The 20,356-nt window shown below is 34.5% G+C and overlaps 1 protein-coding gene across 1 annotated transcript; it reads left to right on the forward strand.

Annotated features, from left to right (window-relative positions):
- The first annotated feature begins 2,509 nt into the window (after positions 1 to 2,509).
- LOC129279550 (cytochrome c oxidase subunit 6A, mitochondrial-like) lies at positions 2,510 to 11,284 on the forward strand. The gene is made up of 3 exons (XM_054915654.2): positions 2,510 to 2,678; positions 7,405 to 7,565; positions 9,179 to 11,284. Exons 1-3 carry the CDS (start codon positions 2,576 to 2,578, stop codon positions 9,257 to 9,259), a joined length of 345 nt encoding a protein of 114 aa, XP_054771629.1. The 5' UTR covers positions 2,510 to 2,575; the 3' UTR covers positions 9,260 to 11,284.
- Positions 11,285 to 20,356: the final 9,072 nt, after the last annotated feature.

A 20,356-nucleotide genomic window follows, 5' to 3' on the forward strand; every position in this document is an offset into this window, starting at 1 on the left:
TTTTATTTTTTTTTATTTGTGACGTCATATATGCGAGCATTTCTCTTTCTTTTTAAAGCAGGTATTTCTGCATTTATTCAAAATTGCAAATTTATAACAATTATTTAAAATCAAACATACATAATGATCAAATTACAACGGTGACAATGTAGTTTTAGGGGGCACCACATTTTTTTGAAAAGCAAAAAAAAATGACAAGCAAAAAAAATTGAAGCAAAAAAAAAAGGTTATCAACAAAAAATTTAGGGGGCGGGGGTTCGTAACCCCACCTAAAATTTAGGGGGGATACTCCCCCCGCCCCCACTTCCGCCGCCTATGGTTATAAGAAGATATAGACATAATTCATGTAAACAATAACAAATGAATTCAAATGCAGAGACCAGCTACCGTAAGCTGAATGCTTGAAAAAATAGCAGCCATATATATGGCTAAAATCAATTCAATAATGGTTTGTTAAAAACATGCCTCGCAGCCAAAGGCTGAATAATTATTTTGTACAACAATTTACAACAATAGAATAATACTCAAATACAAACATGAAATGATATCAAATTACTAGTACTTCTTAATATAATACAAGGAAATAAATTATTTGAAAAGAATAGGCTTCATCATTTCAAGCGTCAATACAAACCACATAAAATAGGCTATCAAATTATCTTTTTACTCACAAGGTGTATCAATTGTTTTCAATTATGCATATTAAAAAAAATGTGCGACACCACGTGCATAATCTCTCTCGAAAAAAAAAAAGATGATAAAGAAACTAATTTAAATATAGAGACAATAGGTAGAAAAGTAAAGAAAAAAAGAATAAAAAAGAAAACAAAAGGGAAAAGAAAAGACAAGAAACAAAGAAAAAAGAGCAAAAGTCAAAAAGAAAAGAATGAAACAGTAAAGAAAGGAAAAGAAAATCAACTACGAAACGAAAAGTAGATGAACAAAATATGAAAATAATAAAAACAAAACGGAAAAGGGGATAAAAAATAAAGAAAGTGAAAAGAAATCACGAGGGAGAACTAAGAAATAATATTAGAACACGAGAAAAGAATGAAGAAAAAAATTACATGAAAAGAAGCTAATCGAATAAAAACAAAAGGCCGTTAAAATAGTGATTTATTCACTGGCTGCCACGCAGCCAAACCATCGAAAAAGAAATTACGCCACTAAGTTAGACTTATGAATATTCATATTACCCTTTCTCGCATGCCTCATACGATAGCCTTTTGTCAAAGACTTCTAGTATATTTCTATAGGATCCTCAGTGAATAAACAGGGTGAAATTAATAGGAAGAGCGTATTATAAACGTATTATAATCGATTATTATTTTATTTTTTGTTTTTATAAGGATTAGGCTATTATTTTTCTTTTGTTTTTGTTTTCTGCTAGCACGAAGATAAAAATCAATTTATCTCGTTGCCTCGTCAAAAGGCTATATCAATCCTCCCCAAGCAATGTGGGGAAGTTACAAATTGATGCAGAGGTTCGAGCCCGAGCCCGTGGTCACGTCTTTCGGATGGTGACGTTAAAGGTCGGTCCCAGACGTAAATAATCATATCTGATTGATACACGTCTGACAAAACTCAAATACACACACACACACACACATGCTTCCTGTACAAACGACTTTTAATGCACACCGGCAAAATTTTCCGACGTTTTTGCTTCGTTTTGGGGAATTATTTCGAAGTTTTGAGGGCCGCCCATATTGCGGCTTAAGTTGTAAGTAGGCCTATGTATTGATTCCTTTGTAACAGTTTTGTGCAATTTTATGTATTTTTGATTGATTCCCGATGCTCATCTGGTTTGATCTGGTGAGCCGGGGTGAATCACAACGCAGCCCGAACACAGTACGTGTTCGGGCTGCCGCAGTAAGTGAATTTCATGAAAATAATGTGTTTGATATGATTGAATTCATGAAAAGTGTTCGGTAATACGATCCACTACCATACAGAGAAACGAGCCCTGAGCCTGAGGCTGAGGCAGCCGGCTGCAGCTGCAGAGGCTCAGCTAGCCAGCCAGCTGTGCATGAAGCTGCGCTGCCATCCGAGCTCGAAGGAACTTCCCCGACGACACGGGCGGAGTTCTTTTGAATTTACGATGCCGTACCGCAATCGGCTCGTGAGATGAGACCAGGCCAGGCACAGCTGAATTAAACAGGAATAGCAAATTCAAATAGATGTAGAGAAAATTCTGTTCATCAAGTTAAGAAAGAGTAAGACTTACTGATCCTGTTCAGATGGCTGGTTTTATGATTTGAAACATTTACGATGAGAAAAAAGATTGAAACATGACGTGAATAATCACGGATAGCAACGATAAACAACATCGTCTCCGATCGATCCGCGACGGGCCTATCTAAATAGTAATATCTTAAATGTCTCGATACATAAATGGAAATTTCTAGGTACAAAAATTATTAAAATTTTTACAAAATTTTTACTATATTTAAAAATATAAATTTCAATACAAAGCGATCATTATTTTTTAAAATCTAAATAAAATTCTATATAAAAGAAGCGTATGACTGATCGAGACTGGGTCATAAGTTCTTGCTGAAATCGGTAGGTCGAAATGGCTTCACAAATGTTGAACGTTTTTCGTCGTCAATTTTCCACATCCTTGACAAGGAGATCAACGGCAGCAGCTCACGGACCAGCAGCAGAAGATGCAGCAGGTATGTGGATGTAAAGATTATCCATATGAATGTTGTGATTTTTTTAGTTTTTTGCCTTTTGTTGGATGACTTTTTTTACTAGTGTACCGGCGCAGATGCCGTAGCGCCGCACAGGCGCGGCATGCGATCGCACAAAGAGTCAAGACGGGCAGCCATTTCGTTGGATGTGCTCTGTGAGTCTGTCGTAGGCGTAGCGTTGCCGTGCATTGCCGTGCCGAGTAGCCAGGCGGCTTCTTGAGAGTAAAATTATTGGTTACACTTCGTAATTCCGAAGGTTCTTTATTCCGAAGGTTCGTAATTCCGAAACACGTAAATTGCCTATACCTCGATGTTCGTTAATCCGAAAACGTAAAACTAAAAGGGTTCGTTAATCCGAACATTTGTGGCGTTATTCCGAAGGTTCGATAATCCGAAAACGAAATAAGGTTCGATGTTCCGAAGGTTCGTTAATCCGAAACGAAATAAGGTTCGTTGTTCCGAAGTTTCGTTAGTCCGAAAACGAAATAAGGTTCGTTAGTCATTTCGTTTTCGGACTAACGAACCTTCGGAATTACGAACCTCATTTCGTTTCGGACTAACGAACCTTCGGAATTACAAACCTTCTTTCGTTTTCGGATTAATGAACCTTCGGAATTACGAAGCTTCGGAAATACGAACCTTCGGAATAACCGAACCTTCGGAATAACGAAGCTTCAGAATTACGAATGTATGCGAAATTATTTACTAACGTATGCTTACTCTCAATGAAGCCAGGGATTCCTTCCTATTCATCTGTGTGTACCGCAAAAAAAACCTGAAACTTTCACCCCCGAGATTTCTACTTCTAAAACATCTAGCCATAATTAAATCATGTACTGGTACATGGGATAAAACTTAATTTCCGACATTTCTACGCTCTCGGTTCTATTTTTAAACAAGAATTCATAAAAAAAATGAGAAAAATATTGTGAAAAGACGGAAGAGACTTGCCCGATGTTTATGCCGCCATCTTGTTTCTTATTGTACTTCCCCAACGTTACGCGACGCGTGCGTCGCGTTACGTGAAAGAGATTAAGCAGTAGAGGCGCACGGCCGATATTGGAGACTGTCTCCAATGTGGGAGATTATCTCCAATATCAGAGACTTTTGTAAAGATTTTGGGTATCCAATTTCAGAGACAGTCTCCAGTTTTGGAGACCAATTTCCTTTGTTTACATTTGCTGCAAAAGGATTACCTTGGCGGCAAATAAAAATGTGATAAGCAGATTCCTCATGAAAAAATTACCCCTTTTCACCATCTACTTTAAAAATTCACCGTCTACTTTTGTTTTGATAAGGATTTTTGTTGTCAATCACACACAAAACAAATGGGCTTCTGACCTCAGACAAAATTTTGGGTGGAAAAAATCATGCTTTTGTTGGTGTTGTTTCTTTTGTCCTTTTGCAAAGCAAGTCTCCAATGTGGGAGATTGCCTCCCCTATTGGAGAGAGTCTCCCATATTGGCCGTGATTGCAAATGCACCATGTACACTGGACACTCACACATATTATACTTGTGGAAGAAGATTGAGCTTGGACGAAAGCTAGACCTGGAAACTTGGCTGCAGCTTTCTGCATTTTTCCAGTACATCGGTAATAAAAAAAAAATAAATAAAATAAAAATATATAGATCTAAATGTCGCATTATTCAGACAACGGCAGGATGGAAAATAAAAGAGAATAGAAGTCGTAAATATCTCAGATTACTAAACGGACGATCAGGAACATTTTAAAATTGTTTTGAGATGCTAACAAGTAAAACTATTTAATATACCTTTCGTAATGAACTCCCGTTCTCAAAAAAGAAATATAAATGACGCATTATTCACAACAGCGGGAAGGAATATAAAACAGAATAGAAGTCGTAAATATCTCAGATTAATAAACTGAAAATCAGGAACATTTTGAAATTGTTTTGAGGTGCTAACAAGTGATAACATATTTTATATACCTTCCGTTTTGAACTCCCGTTCTCCAAGAAGAAATATAAAGGACGCATTTTCTCGACATTGTCAGAAAGGAAAATGAAAATTAAGCATATCACGGCGATCTCAAATTAATTGCACGATCTATCAGGAAGTGTTTTAAAATTGCTTTGACTTCGAAACGGTTTAAATATTGCGCTAAGAGGTATTTCAAATGGCCACCGATCATACCAATATACTTTGTATAATCGGCAATCGGCGTGAAACAGCCAATCAGCCGTTGTTCATTTAAGGTCATTGAACTTTGGCCAAATTGCTGTCATAATTTTCAAAGTTTATGGATATAGTTTATGAAATGTGGACATAGGGGTAATCGAGTATCAGTGACAAGTCTTAGGTCTCATGATCAAGGTCAAATGTCATTTAGGGTCAATGAACGTAGTCAAGGCTCGACATTAGCGGTGGCCCGGGGCCACCAGAAATTCACCTCGGGCAACCATTATTGATAAAATGTTAAGTTTTGGTGGCCCGAATCGGGCAACCAATAATTTTCAAAGTAGCGCAATTTTTCTCCCGATTTTGCACACATTTATCAACTTTCTACAGTTCAAATTGCAACCCAATTCGTCATGCGCCCTTTTTGTTGATCTACACACAAATACACACACACAAAGTTTGCATATTAGGCCTACAGCTATAGCATACAGTAGCTATTATCCAGCCAGCCGCGCCGGCCGGCTGGCGTGAGCTTTGCATGAAGCCACTGCATACAAATTGCATACTGCATACTGCATACAAGACAGTCAAAGTCACATTTTACACCAATGAAATGACATTCTACAGTCTATATTACAAAAATTTGGTGTACCCTGATTATTTGCAAGCATTAAGAAGAGGAATTATGACCTCTTTTTTTACTACAAAAGACCGATTTCCAAATGAATTAATACACATAAAAACACATAGGCAAGTTCATCACAGTCCCACGTGTGCATTTGTATGTATGTTGATACTTGGTTTCTTTCGAAGCTGTGTCTTTTCTAGCCAAAAATAAACAGACAGTTTCTTTCTTTCTTGTTTATAAATGACTTCTTAAACTATCTTGAGAAAGTAAATACTTTGGGAAGGCATTTCATTGATATGAAATGTGAATTTTTCCAACATTTTGGCAAATATAGGGAAGGACTTTTCTCACACTTTTTTTCCAGATATAACTTTTGCCGTTTTCTTCTTATTTTTTTTTCTTTCATTTTTTTTACAGTGGTTAAACCATTTATACCCCTTCCCATTGAATATGCCTGATTAAAAAATATGTTTCTACTGAAAAAAAAAAATAAACTAAAGGATATAAAAATAGAAATCTGCCATTCCCAGAAGGTAAGTGAAAATTATTTGCTTGGCTTTTAATTATATTCCAGTCAGAATAGACTGTTGCCACAGCTGTTAAAAAATATTTGTAATGGCTTTTTAATTTTCCCCTTTTCCCCATGTTTAAATTAAGTTTGTTTTATTCATTTTTCTTTCACTTTCTTTTCTTTTTTTCTCTCTAAATTTTTTCTTTTCTTTTTTTCCCTGTTCTTTGTTTTTTCTTTCTTCATTTTCTTTCTTTTGTTTTATTTCACTTATTTCTTTTATTATTTTTGTTTTCTTTTTGTAATATACTTTTCGACAATTATTTTCATTTGTTTCCCCCTTTTATGCATTGTTCTAATTTTGCAGCATATATTTCTGTGATTTTCTCCTGCTATAATATGCTTCAAAAGAGAAAACAGAAATAAACTGGATTTGGGGCCTGCATATAATCTAGGTTTTAGGATTCAAAGAGGAAGAAATGAAAAACCATTGTTTTGTACATCTATCTGAGTTTGCTATGCACTATTTATTTACTTTACCAATATGAGTGTGTGTCTATACGGAGATTTAAAAAAAAGTCCACACAACCTGCGAACAATAAAATTCATTTATTCTCTTTCAATCATTTCATTTTTACAACGATAGAAACAATTTATATTTTACCACAAGCCAATTAGCAAAGTAAAATAACAGCAAACAAGGTTTACATACAAGATGATAAAGTGAAAGTAACTAAGCGTAGTGGCTGCAGAATTAATATTTCAGAAGTTTGATTTATTAATTTTTAATGTGTTTCTTTATATTTTTCGGGCCACCAAACTTTAATATCGGGCCACCAAAAAAAATTATTTGATGGTTTTGGTCGCCCGAACGGGCCACCACAAAAAAAGTTAATGTGGAGCCTTGACGTAGTATTGTATCATTATATGAATGGTGTTTTTTGTGAATTATTATTTCAAAGTAGTTTTCAAAGTCAGCACTGCTGCTATATTGAATCGCATAAAGCAGGTGAGACTGCCAGAGGCGCTCCACTTGTTGAGTGATAATGCCTGTGTGTATAACAATGGATTTGGTGTGTGCCATAGTGATTAAATGTGCTGGCTTGTGAAATAAATGTTACTTTCGAATCTCAGCACATTTTTTGTGAGAAAAAAAATAAATGGTTACACTACCATTTCTTTTATTGTGGAAAACAACTGTGCAATCGTAAATTGAAACCTTGTGGAGTTTCGATTGTTCAGCTGGGTTTCATGACAAAGGCAAAGTTGGCGATGTATCTACACATCAGCAGATTTTTCTTGTGGTTCCTAAAAAAATATTGGTCTAGCATTTTGCCTTTTCAGAGTGTTATATACTTACTTGATTAGGAGAATACAGTGGATTCTCGAAAAGAGATTATTAAATGGTAATTTTTTGCTTTGTTTTATCAGGTACGGCCAAGACATGGAAGTACATGTCATTTCTGGTAGCCTTGCCAGGTGTGATGTTCTGTATGGTGAATGCTTACAAAGGTGAAATGGAACACAAAGCTCATCTTGCACATCACAAACCAGAGTTTGTTGCTTACTCACATCTTAGGATTAGGACAAAGGTGAGAATTATGAGGTGTAGTATCTACAGTGCTCATAAATAACAACTGTTAGAATTTATCAAATAAGCTTTTACATTCACATTTGGGAAATTTTGGAAATATACCCACTTTATAGCATTCAGAGTTATGAACATTTTCGCAATGACCTTTATTTAGAAGGGACACTTTTTGAGAAAAGTGATGTTCGAAATCAAGAACAATTACTTTCTAAACCAATAGAGCCTTTGTGACCACTATGGAATTTTTGTTATTTAATCATGGAAAGTCTTTCTTGGGCTGAGATAAGATAATTGTCTAATACAAACTTAAACATCACAGAAGTGGTTTACAGTATACCATGTGGAGAGTCATACAAATGTGGATAATGGATAGAGGTAGAAATGATATGGGATAGGTGAGAAAGTAAGAGTATTCCGTTCAGAATGGAGTGTAGCCCTTAAAAGGGACTGTAAACCAGAAAGAGTGAAGGAGCTTGAGTAGTTGAAGAGATGGGAGGCTTGAGTACTTGGAGAGATGAGAGAAGGCTGGCTTGAGAGAGGCATAGTGATTGAGAAAAGGCTGGCTCGAGTCGGTGAGTGGAGTAGGAGAGCAGGAGCAGGGCAGGTTGCCTGTCTGCCACTTTCTTGCCAATCCAATTCACTTTTATACCTCTATCCACTTTCCTTAGTCCTTTCCAGGACTTTCCTCGTGATGTTCGGTAAACCACTTCTGCAATTATCCATACCACCATACAAACCTTCAAACATCAATTGAACTGAAAACTCTTGCAATTACTACACATGTATGATATCACAACTGCAATATATTAAATTACCACATCCCTTTGATTCCCCTTCACTATTTCTAGAATTTATTGGGATATTATAAATGATTTGATTTTTCAAGGATTTAATTAATCTCAGGCCATGGATGCCATTAGGTCCCTATCTATTGACCTCAATAACTCTATCATTAGCCTCTGAGATGCTTGTATTTATTCCTTAACTAATTCTTTCAATCTGTGGATTATTGAAAGAATGTATCGTGAATAAAAGAAAAAATGACATTGCTCTAAAACTTGTGCAATTTAGGCCCTATATGTACCAACAATTTATTCTTTTTTTAAATAATTTTTTTCATCAAATGTGTTTTTACAAGGTTGATTTAATTTGATAAATTTGAATGATTTGATGGCAATCTGATTTTTTAAAGTCCAGTATTTGTTTTCAAATTTGTGTGAAACACACACTTAATTGACATGTTTGTAATTTACGAACTTTGTAGATGTATATATTAATTTGAAATGCTCTATGGAAAAAAAAAATACAATAAAAGGGCTTTGACTTCCAAATTCATAAAACTTATGGATGTATTTATTTCTTTATTGCAAGAAATGCCAAATATCTTGTTACATCTGAACATCGACATCGTCATATAAAGAATATTCTTCCACAAAAAAATATGTACTGGTTCCTAGGGTAAGGTTAAAGTTATCAACAATTACAAAGGAAATGATTTTACCAATGGTCACCTAAGCTATAAACCTTTAATTTCTCCCTACTGTAAATTGACAAACTTGCAATTCTTCTTGTTATTGATATAACTTGAAGTCATATATTTCCTTTCATTTTCAGGCCTTCCCATGGGGAGATGGCAACCATTCTCTCTTCCACAATGCTGAGTCCAACGCTCTCCCCGAGGGTTATGAAGAATAACTCCACTGCTCTCCAGATGTCTAAAGTCTTTGTCTTTTATTGTATCAAGAGATTTGCATTTGAAAGCTGTTAATGTTTATACACGTGTGGAACTGATCTACTCTTCAGATTTGACTTTGATGTGTCATACTGCACTACATAAAAAATTGGAACAGTGATAATGAAGAATATTATTTGAATGATAAAATTGCCCATTTGCTGTTGCAATGAAGATGCATCCAAATTACACTCTCCTTTATTTTATTGCTGATTATCAAATGGCCACTTTAATTAATGGATGAAATGCTAAGTTCATGTCATTCATTGGGAAGTAAATATACCACTTTCATTTTAAACCAAGTAACCAATCCTTGATATTTCTATTGTAAATTAATCTCAAGATTATCTATGTGCTGTGTATTGATATAAACAGCTAGAATCTTATGCATTGATAACTGCAATCTATGTGTATAGTGAAGCACTTTTCTCACCAAACTTCGCTGTTGGATATTAAAGTGTGAATTATTTAGGAAACTAAACAAAGTTGTTTGACATTTTTGTTTTATTCTGTACCTTGTTTATCTAAGTAATATAGCTAAGGGTATCTTTGCTTATGAGGGATTCTAGTGATTCTTGGAAATGTGTTGTCTGAGAGAAATAAGCATACTGCTTACAAACTCCTCCAAATTGGAACTGTATGGCTTTGTCATATAGTATCACTGGACTAAATGTCATTTGTCTCTCAGTAGAAAAGATGTTGATTTGGAGACCCTATTAGAAGTAAAAAAGTGAAATTGAATTTGTACACCAATGGATGAGGTAACAACATAAAAATATTCATATTTTCAAGTACTAGTAGTTTCACACTCACAGCTTACTTATTTGCAAGAGAAACATAGAAATTTCATTAGCCTTCAAAATAGGCTTAATTACTGGCTGGGAAGCTATGACGTCATAATATGTGAGTTTTTATTACATGGGTTTGTATGAGTAAAATTCCTTTAGTATTCCTGTGATTTGTGGATTTTATTTCAAGACTGCTATGTAAAAGCATTAAATACGATCTGAATGCAGACACAGGATAAAAATTATAAAAAGGGCCACCAAATATGCGTCAAATGAAAATTACCCAAATATGTTCATGGGCTGTCTGTTAGTTAATCAATATTAGCAGAAAATCCTTTCACTTTTTTCACTATTTTCTGTACATAATGTTTGTATAATTTTCAATTTCATAATCTGAAAAACAAGAAAATAATTGATCTTTTCTACATACAAATGTGTGTACATCAAATACAGAGAGAGAGAGAGGGAGAACTGTTGTCTTGAAATATTTGAAAGCAAAACAAATCATACTTCATCCTATTATTACATTTTTAAATAATCACACAAATTATTTAGGTCCATTGAAGTTTCTAAGTTTGAATATTATTCTTTGACTTGTGTAATGTTAGCATAGTGTGTTGATTAGTTAGAACAGTGAGATTTGGCCTGGTTTTTGTAATGGCAAAAACTGCTGGTGTGAAAATTTACTTCAGGTATAGAATCCAACCCAAAACTAGGGCCAAGGGTACTCTGGACTGAAAATATATATATCAAAATAGAGTAAAATTCACAAAGCAAAATGTTTGAAAATATCATCAAAATTTGATAATAAAGTACAAAGTTATTGAATGTTAAAGTTTAGCAATATTTTGTGAAAACAGTTATATGCACGTCGTCATGGTGGGCTGATGGAAGTCGCATCCCCACTTTCCTTTCTCTTATGTTATTACATGAAATCATTGTTTCATTTTTTCATACATGTGCAAATGATATGTCTCCCTTATAATGAAATAAGTTGAAGCAATGGATATCTAATGCACATAATCAGTTGTTAAACCATTTTTTTGAATAAACCTAATTTAATAAAATGAAGTATAAAAGAACAAGTGCGGATATGACATCATCAGTTTGCTCATTGAAAATTCATGAAGACATGCCTAGAACTGTTTCACCGGAATAATGCAAATCTTAAAACTGCCATAGCTTTGTTATTCTTCGTCAGATTTTGATCCATTTTTCAGTGTTTTTTTCGTCTGATTTTTATTAATCTGTTCAAATCATATTATTTTCAGCCTGGAGCCTTTCAGTCTTTAAAGATTGACAACTATGGTAAAATTGCCATTATTTTGTCACTACCATGGAAACCTTGATTTTGAGTGGCTGCTGAGCCTCTTTGTAGTTGCCATAATGGAAAAGTTATGATGCTTTTTTGTCTATATGAAGCGTGCCCCAGATATTGAACTTCATCAACATGATAAATTTGTATTAGAACTCCAACCCAAAACCTTGAGAACTTTAGGTAATTGGAGCAAATGGTATGTTTACCATTCTGTTCACATTGCAAAGTTGTTAGGATTGAATGGAATGGATGAGTTGTGACATTGCCTTGAATCAGTGTGAGTGGTATTTTTTTTTATAAACCAAGGGCAAAAATCAGTCCTCTTACATGGCTTACGCAGGGCAGTTAAAGGTAAATGCTAGTTTTGGTAACGATATCAAAATGATTCGTACAGAATCCAATGAAATGACCACCAAAGTGTCTGTTTGTATAAATAAAACGCATGTGCCAAAGGATTCTGGAAGAAATTGTGTAATTGCTGAGAAATAAGCACAGGATTCGGGTAGAGCGTCGGGCCCCGACGCTCAAAGCAATAATTATACACTGTCCCACGTGCGCTTATCTGTGTTGGGGAAGTTCAGTCTGAACATTTTTCAGCGTAGATTTCAAGATTTCACAAAGTTCAGTTATGTAACTGTACCAGATCTAGATCCTCGATATACTGACAATTAAGCCTGGTTTTACAGACTTTCTCATGAAATCAGTGTTTACTGCAACTACTGGAATTTCTCTTTAAGCCCCCCCCCCCCCCGAAATTTTGAAAACTTACATTTTTGTCTCGCCTGCATGGGCAGAGCAAGACTAGACTTTTCCGGCGGCGGCGTCAACATCAAATCTTAACCTAAGGTTAAGTATTTGAAATGACATCACAACTTAAAAAGTGTATGGACCTAGTTCAGGAAACTTGTACATAAGGGTAATCAAGTATTACTGCCTTGGTTTCATGTCACATGACCAAGGTCAAATGTCATTTAGGGTCAATAAACTTAGACCATGTTGGGGAATCAATATCAAAATCTTAACCTAAAAGTTTTTGAAATGTCATAACTAAGAAAGTATATGGACCTAGTTCATGAAATTTACATATAAGGGTAATGAAGTATTACTGAACATCCTGGCTGGGTTTCAGGTCACATGACAAAGGTCATTTAGGGTTATGAACTTTGTCCATATTGGGGGTATTTGTTAAATTGGTATATCTTAGAAAGTTTATGGATCTAATTCATGAAGCATAGACATAAGGGTAATCGAGTATAGATGATTGTTTTGCACACATCTTAGATCACATGATCATGGTCAAAGGTAATTTTGGGTCAATGGACATAGTATTTTATTATCATATGAATGTTTTCTTTTGTGAATAATTATTCAATAGCTGTTTTCAAAGTCGGCACTTGCTTATATCGAATCGCGTAATGCTGGCGAGACTGCCAGAGATGTTCCACTTGTTTACTGAAAGCTTTCACAAAATTCACCATAAGTTTGCACCAAATCCTTCAATTCCACTTTACAACATGCAGAAACACCCCAATTACAAGCTTGGTTGCTTCGCTCTCTCACTTTCTATTTTTTTCAAAAAAGTTGGAGCGCTCTGCCCTCCCCCCACCCCCAGCAAAAAAAATTCTGCCTATGCCCATGTCCTCTTATAACACTGCAATTGATTCAATTAATCTGAATTATGGAAAACTAAACAGTGATTCCTCAAATCCTCAGGAATATGTTTGGTGTTTAGGTGTTGAAGGTGTTGGAGATTGTGAATCTGAATGTCTCGTCTAGTTTCATTACTCCAAAACTAAATGTGGGTTTGCAACAATTAACATCACTAATCAAATTATTGATAGCTCAATTTCTATTAAATGGTGTTGATCACAGCACTTGCTTCATTGCAAGTTTGGTGCTTTGGGTGGTGTATAAATCAGTCAAACCCAACACCTCGTGTTTATGAACAATAGAGGGAATGCGTATTGGTCAACATAGCAATGACAATCATCTCTCAAGAACACTATGATGAGGTGGTCTATTCAATATTTGGTGAAATGGCTTTTAATGTGGTTTATCTTAAAATACTTCCTTTTACAATCTATGTATTCTCCTGCTCTTGTAAATTTGTCTTTTTTGTACCATTTTAAACAGCCTGTTATTAATCTTTATTACTCTCATGTCTCTATTTCAATTATCTGTTTTTATTCAACTTCACTTCTTCAAAATGCCATCCATACTCATTTTCTTTGAATAACTTAATGTATCTATCTCGTTACTTCTATTGACCACAATCATTCAATGACAACAATCAAAATAATGAAAAAGATGAAATTTTCACGAAAATTTTAATTTCTTTTATTTTTAAAAAAGTTTTACATTTAAAATCTTTGTACAATTACATATATCAAGATTCAAGAAAAATAGTTCACATTTGTTTTTATTAAAAAAATCCATGGAGTGAAACCATGATGTGGCCCTCAAGGCTAGGTGTAAGATTAAAAACATCTGAAGAAACTTTACTTATCAGAGCTGCCAACATTGGGATGATAGAATCCAGTAGATTTCGCGGAGGTATGATTTTGTGAGGGAGCGGCGGAACGTTGTCCCACGGATGGGAGTTTTGGGTAGCAAAACACATTAAGAAACAACATTTGATAGTAACCGACAGCTGTCTAAACCATCAAAAAAAATTCTGATAGATGAAATGCACATTAGAGAGAATTTATGAATTGTCATTGACTAAATATACACTTCAGGCAATACAGTAGATTTTTTAAATAATTCATAAAAGAATGCATTCAACATGAAAATACCTTTGCTTTAGTTAATTGGCCAGAGGGGGAAGGGGCTGCAGTAGTGGTAAACATGGTAAATGAGCTTTATATGTGGACTGTTTAAAGTCTCTGAGGGATTCCTGTGAAAACTGTCACACAGTCCCATTCTGCTTGAAAAGTATCTTTATACTTCGACAAGTATTTTGTCGTCTTGGTCTTGGATGACTCCATCTCCATGATCTCCATGGTCACTGGCGATGCGATTGTAGTGTGGATGAATCGGGACGGGGCGTGCTTCGCACAGCTCAGCCCTTTGGCTCAGCCAGCCAGCGCCAGGCTAGCTCACTCACGAAAGAGAAAATGTTCGAATCCGATCAACCCAAGTGAAAGTAGGCGAAAAAATCTCCACTTTGCTTCTAATTCTTCAGGATTGTCAATAAAATTATTCCTGAAACTGAAAGTCGAGGTGTAAAAGTAATCCACTTGTTAATCCCATCGTTGATCCACAGTTTCAGCTCGAATAAGGCGCAAGCAAGCTTACGAAAAATGCCTCGCAGTGCTCGTGAACTTTCCTTCTCGGAGCTTCCTGGCGCAGCGCGGCTGGAGCCCCGCCGGGGCGCAGCGGCGGCCATGTGCATGGAGTACCGCTGAAGAGTTTTCATCACACATTGCAGAACCCGGAAATAAAATGGCTTGTTAGACTACTTCACCAGTCGTTCAGTAAAATTATCTTCATTTACATGGGAAATCAATGTACGATTATACAAAAACTGGTAGAAGTTACTGGGTAAAATGAAAATGTGATAAGGAGGTTCCACGTGGGTGTTAGGGAGTTGAACATGCTAGACTCATTAAACAGTCGTTTGTATGAATTTTACAATTTAACAGCTAAAAATCCTGATTATCCGGGAGATTTTGGCATGGGGTCGGGAGAACGGGAGATTGGATCGCAATCCAGTATTCTCCCGCAGGATCCGGGAGACTTGGAAGCTCTGACTTATGCATCAAATAAATCATCTTCTATCTCTCTAATCAATAAAGATGGGAAAACATGAATATGAGGTGCAATCTCTAACTTTAAAGTTACACCTATATATCAACATAACTGTTGCATTGATTCATCCCATATTACAAAAGCTTAAAACAACTTGTCTGCATCTCAGATTCAAACTTAATTCAATCTAGACACACCACATGAGGTTGGAGCTATTAAAGATTGCCTTTCTACATGTGTATCAGGATTTTCACAAACGGCTCTGATATTATATGGAAGAGCCAAGTATTGGGTTTTAAAAAGAAAAAAGCAAATTTCTTTTGGACTTTTGACCCAATTTGAATTCACACTGGTCCCAGATCTTGGTAATAAAATTGAGATATTCGTGTATCATCAACAATCATCAGATTTATTGACTGTAAAATATTAGTGACTGAACCAAACCCAATCAAGTTCAAGGACAAAAATATAAACAGTTTTGCAAGTCAAAAAATAAAAAGTATGGATTTTGACTTTTATGTTACAATAAAGTCAAGGTGCTTGCTCAGTAAGGACAATTTAAGAAAAAAACAACAGTAAGCCCTTGTAATATCTAACACTTTGAGATCATTAAAATCACCTGTTATCTTGGCTGAGAAAAATGACCAAGCATTAAAAAAAGATGGACCAAGAATCCAAGATATCACCTTGTTATAAATACCAAAAGTTTGTCATAGATACGAGAGTATTCTTAAATTTTTCTCTTTTTAATGCATCAGTTAAATTGCATCTTTGAACAAGTTTCTACTCAAATTAGTTTATTTCAATAAAATGTACGATGTTTTAATATTAAAAATCAAAACAGCTCATCGGTACTCCTAAAAAGCACAAACGTGAATTTTACTCCCACAATTTAAGTCACATGGCATTAAGTAGAAAAAACTAATCTTACAACATAAAGAATAAATCAGTCATGAAAACAACTCTGATAGAAAAAGCAATTTAAGAAAGATTTCAATGAAAATAAAGTAGCAATTGAAATGCTATGCAGATTAAAGTCTGTTTGTACGTTAGAAATCTCTTATTTTTATGCTACCGGTAATCAATAGTATGCAGGTGACATAGAGTATGTTTATATTTTACACTTTGGCTAATTCAGTCTTATATTCACTTATTACCATATAAAAACAAACGTTTTTTTAGCAAAGTACATGTAGTTGTCAAATATAACTTAAATGTATGAAGGTAATGATGCAGCAAAACTTAAAAATAACAAACTACAGAATATATCATAAAGTTGTGGGGAAAAAAATGCTCATAAAGTTATATTTTTGCAGCAGAATAACCAAACATATTCATATCAGTTTGGTGGTGGTCTTAGCATAACAAAAAAAATAGATAAATAAAACCCACAGATTTCTGTTTACTGTTATTTTATTTTTCAGAATTGAATATTTAAGCTCATAATGGCAAATAATAAGTGCCTTGTTCAATAAGACAATAAAAAACAATCTAAGAATATTATAGGGTTGAAGCATAGAGCTATATAGCTCTATGGTTGAAGTAAAAGTAAAATGAAAAACAAGAAAGGCCATTTTTAATTTAGTATCAATACATGACAAAAAAATCACCATGAACTTTGAATTCGATAAAATAGTAATATATATCCTGGATAAATTAATAGTTCAAGATCAATCTTTTAAGCATTCTTTCATATTCTACAGCTCACATTGAGACTCTACTTCACAAAGTTACTATTATTGTGTTATTTTTTTTCCATCCAATAGTACCTACCATGGCGCAAAATGCTCAATAGCCTATCAAAATCCAGGATTCAATGGAGTTACAATCAGATGGAAAAGTTAATATAATATTAACTATAATAATAACTTTTATGCAATGGGCACATCACAGCATACAGCACCAGAGAGCAATAACAGTATTAGAGCTTCTACAAATAAATATATCCTGTTTCAGCAAAAGTGATTTTCTCATGATCAAAGTCTTAGCTTATCTCTATCTTCAGTAAATATTGCACTTATTTTGCATAAATCACTTAAAAACCTCATCAAAAGGTGTAACTCGTAGGACTATTGAACCTCTTATCTCAAATTTAATTTTTAAGGACAACTCAGAAAATCTTTATTTCAGAGTTATGACATAAGTTGCAAACATCTTTTGATCAAGTTCTCTAGCGGAACTTCAAGATTGTTATCAGACAATGCTACCATTTCCATAATTCTAAAAAAGGGCTTTTCTGAGCTATCCTCTTAATTTCCAAACTTTGAGAAACAAGATTTGAACTGCCCACCAACAAGATGTTTTTATTTCTGAGTGGATTGAATCACACCATTTGATACAACAAAACAAGAAATAAATCAATATCATCTAGCGATTTTGAGCTGTTTGACAATCATTCTCAGGCTACGGATGTCTAGCAGACTAGCACACATTGAGAAAATACCAGTATAAAAATAAATACCTGATCATCATTAACAAGTGAATCACTGCCACCAAATTTTTGCAATTAACAGTTGTAACACTGATCTAATTGGAATCGAAAGGTACCATGTAGTATTATAACTTACTAGACAACCAGCAAGTCACATATCATCACTACTATCATCTAGATAATGCACTATACCTTAAAGCGACCTTTCATTGACAAATCATGGGGAAATCAAGGCTAATCTCAGAACAGAGAAGGGATTCAAGTCTTTCACTGGCTGTATGCCTGGGGGTGTTATGTAATAGACGCCGGCATGTCTGGGAGGTCTATAGGAGAGCAATTAGATAGTAGACTAACCAACCAGAAGTAAACTGCCTGTTTTCACTTTGGAACATGTAACTTCACAGACGTTATTCATTTTGGTTTAGCAATCAAGAGACCTGCTAAGAGTCTAGGAATTGGGATTGTTGGAAACTGGAACTGCGATCATCCGAAGTAAATAACCATCACGAGTTAGGTCAATTTCGTGCTGTTCGAACTTTTATCGCATTAGTCCAAAGGCGCTTATGACGGACGGATTATATTATGCAAGTCAATTGGCCTTTTGCAAATATCGTATTGATTCAATTTCCCCATGATTTGTCAGTGGCTGGGCCCTTTAAGATAAATGGTACACTTTCAAATAGATCTAAAAACGAGTTGTGATCTGAGCTTTCTATCAACATGATTCAATAAATTAATTCACTACATGTGAGGCACCAATGCTCTACATATCATAGAATGTAGTCAAGAAGATAGAATGAGAAAACAAAGACAAGGAATTCCAATGAAATGTATAAATATATGAAAATAAATATCAAGTGATAGAAATGCATCTTCTGGGTCTGTAACACAAAGTTCAAAAATGATTGTAGGAAAAAATACAATTGATTGCAATTATCAAACTGTAGGCCTACAATCAATTATTAAAATCAAGGATATCATCAATCACTATGTTATGTGTTACAGCCCCTGATTGATCTAATCTGATACTTAAAGATTAAAAAAAAATGATGAAAGTGTACTTTAATTGACTAAATGCAGAAATAAACTTCTTAGAATTATTAACACTACTCAACTATTCATCACATCATTATTGCCTAGTTCTTGTGAATCAAAGAAAAAAATATACGGTCTACACTTACCAGCTCTTTGTTTGTAAGAGATAATTCTACATGCATTTCAAGGCATCATACAAATTGATTAAAACTTTGTACAGTTTTACAAATAAGACACATATACTTCTTTGGGTAAAGAGAAGCTTGTACATGTTTCTTATATTGATAATTGTATTCTCAATCAATTGAATACATGAATTTTAATATTATCATGTTCACAACAAATGTTTCAAGCTTTATGTGTATTCTTCATCTGTATAAAAATTGGTGAATATCAAGTACAAAAAAAATTTCCTCGTAGAATGGCATAAAAATGTTGGCAAAAGGAGAAGTCACTCCCAATACTTTTGGAAGTTTTATGAAGTGAAAATATGCAATCCTGTTACCAAAATGCAAATAGTTGATTAATTTCTTCACCAAAATAGTTTGCAAGGTATAAATGAAATGTTAGCAAATGTTAAGATTGTATATTCATGAAATACAAGGAGGTGGTTTCACAAACAGGCAAGGCTTACCAAAAGTCAGAGCTACATCATTCACCCCTTCTAATAAATGCTCAGCTCTTGTAATGGAAATTCAGAAAATCAACAACTGATTTATCATGTAGTCCTAGCCTTATTGGAAGATTCAAATTGTTTTCACAGACTCATTCAGCGCATGCCATCTCTCAGTTTCATAAAGCAGTTTACAGGATAAACATGATTTCAGAAACAATTGATAACCCTTTCTTATGCTAAATAACATAATACTATTTCCCATGTTTTAATAAATGTGAGTGCAGTTCTTTACATTCAGATGCTCTTTAAAAATTAGAATTTTTTCTATAAAGCTCAGATTTCTACTATCTGGCACTCAAGAACATGTCCCAGTTGTTCATACAGTTGTGCATAACTTTGTGAAACACTACCTGCATTGTTAGTAACTAGGAGAAGAATAATAAAAAGACAAGTGCAATATACAAAATGTGATTATTAAAAGCTACTAAGATAACAAAATAGATCACAAAACATGACATTTTTCAGTCACTCTATAAAGACACGGGAAGGGGTTGTCAGAGGGCATGCAATCATGATCAATCATAGATCAATGCAAATTAATCAATCAATATGGGTCCTACACAAAGCACAATGATTAATTGTATACTTCTTCTTGAATGTACAATGTGGTCTATACAATCAATCATAAAATTTATTCTACAATCATTCCTGTGCATGTTTCACGGGACCCTGGATGGCGAGATTTCCATCCATCAAGAATCTCAAAACTCTTGATAATTTATCACTTAATATGTATGCCAGGATGGGTGATAAGCAAACTTATTGGTTGGTTGTGTACAAGTATTTATCATTGGTCAATAAAATAAGGAGGTATCGTACAATGAGTAAACAAAAAAGATAAACAATATAAGTATTGAAATGAGAATTTGGCTGCTAATGTAAGAAATGATTTGGCACAATGTATTGATGTCACTTACACTTATAAATTAAACACTAATAAGGTACAAGTACATTTACTTGCCCTGAATTTAAAAACTGAGTTTTTCAATTGACTTTGTGACTTATATCGTCTGATGTATGATATAACACATTTTGAAAATATTTTTTTCTGAAACTTTTTTT

Source organism: Lytechinus pictus, chromosome 2 (genome assembly GCF_037042905.1).
Source record: "Lytechinus pictus isolate F3 Inbred chromosome 2, Lp3.0, whole genome shotgun sequence".
In the NCBI taxonomy this organism is placed as follows: domain Eukaryota; kingdom Metazoa; phylum Echinodermata; class Echinoidea; order Temnopleuroida; family Toxopneustidae; genus Lytechinus; species Lytechinus pictus.

Excerpts from the sequence above, each read along its gene's own strand:
- LOC129279550 (XM_054915654.2), top strand. The coding sequence starts at position 2,576 with ATGGCTTCACAAATGTTGAACGTTTTTCGTCGTCAATTTTCCACATCC. Across the intron at positions 2,679-7,404 it reads AGCAGCAGAAGATGCAGCAG|GTACGGCCAAGACATGGAAG; the intron begins GTATGTGGATGT and ends TTGTTTTATCAG. Across the intron at positions 7,566-9,178 it reads ATCTTAGGATTAGGACAAAG|GCCTTCCCATGGGGAGATGG; the intron begins GTGAGAATTATG and ends TTTCATTTTCAG.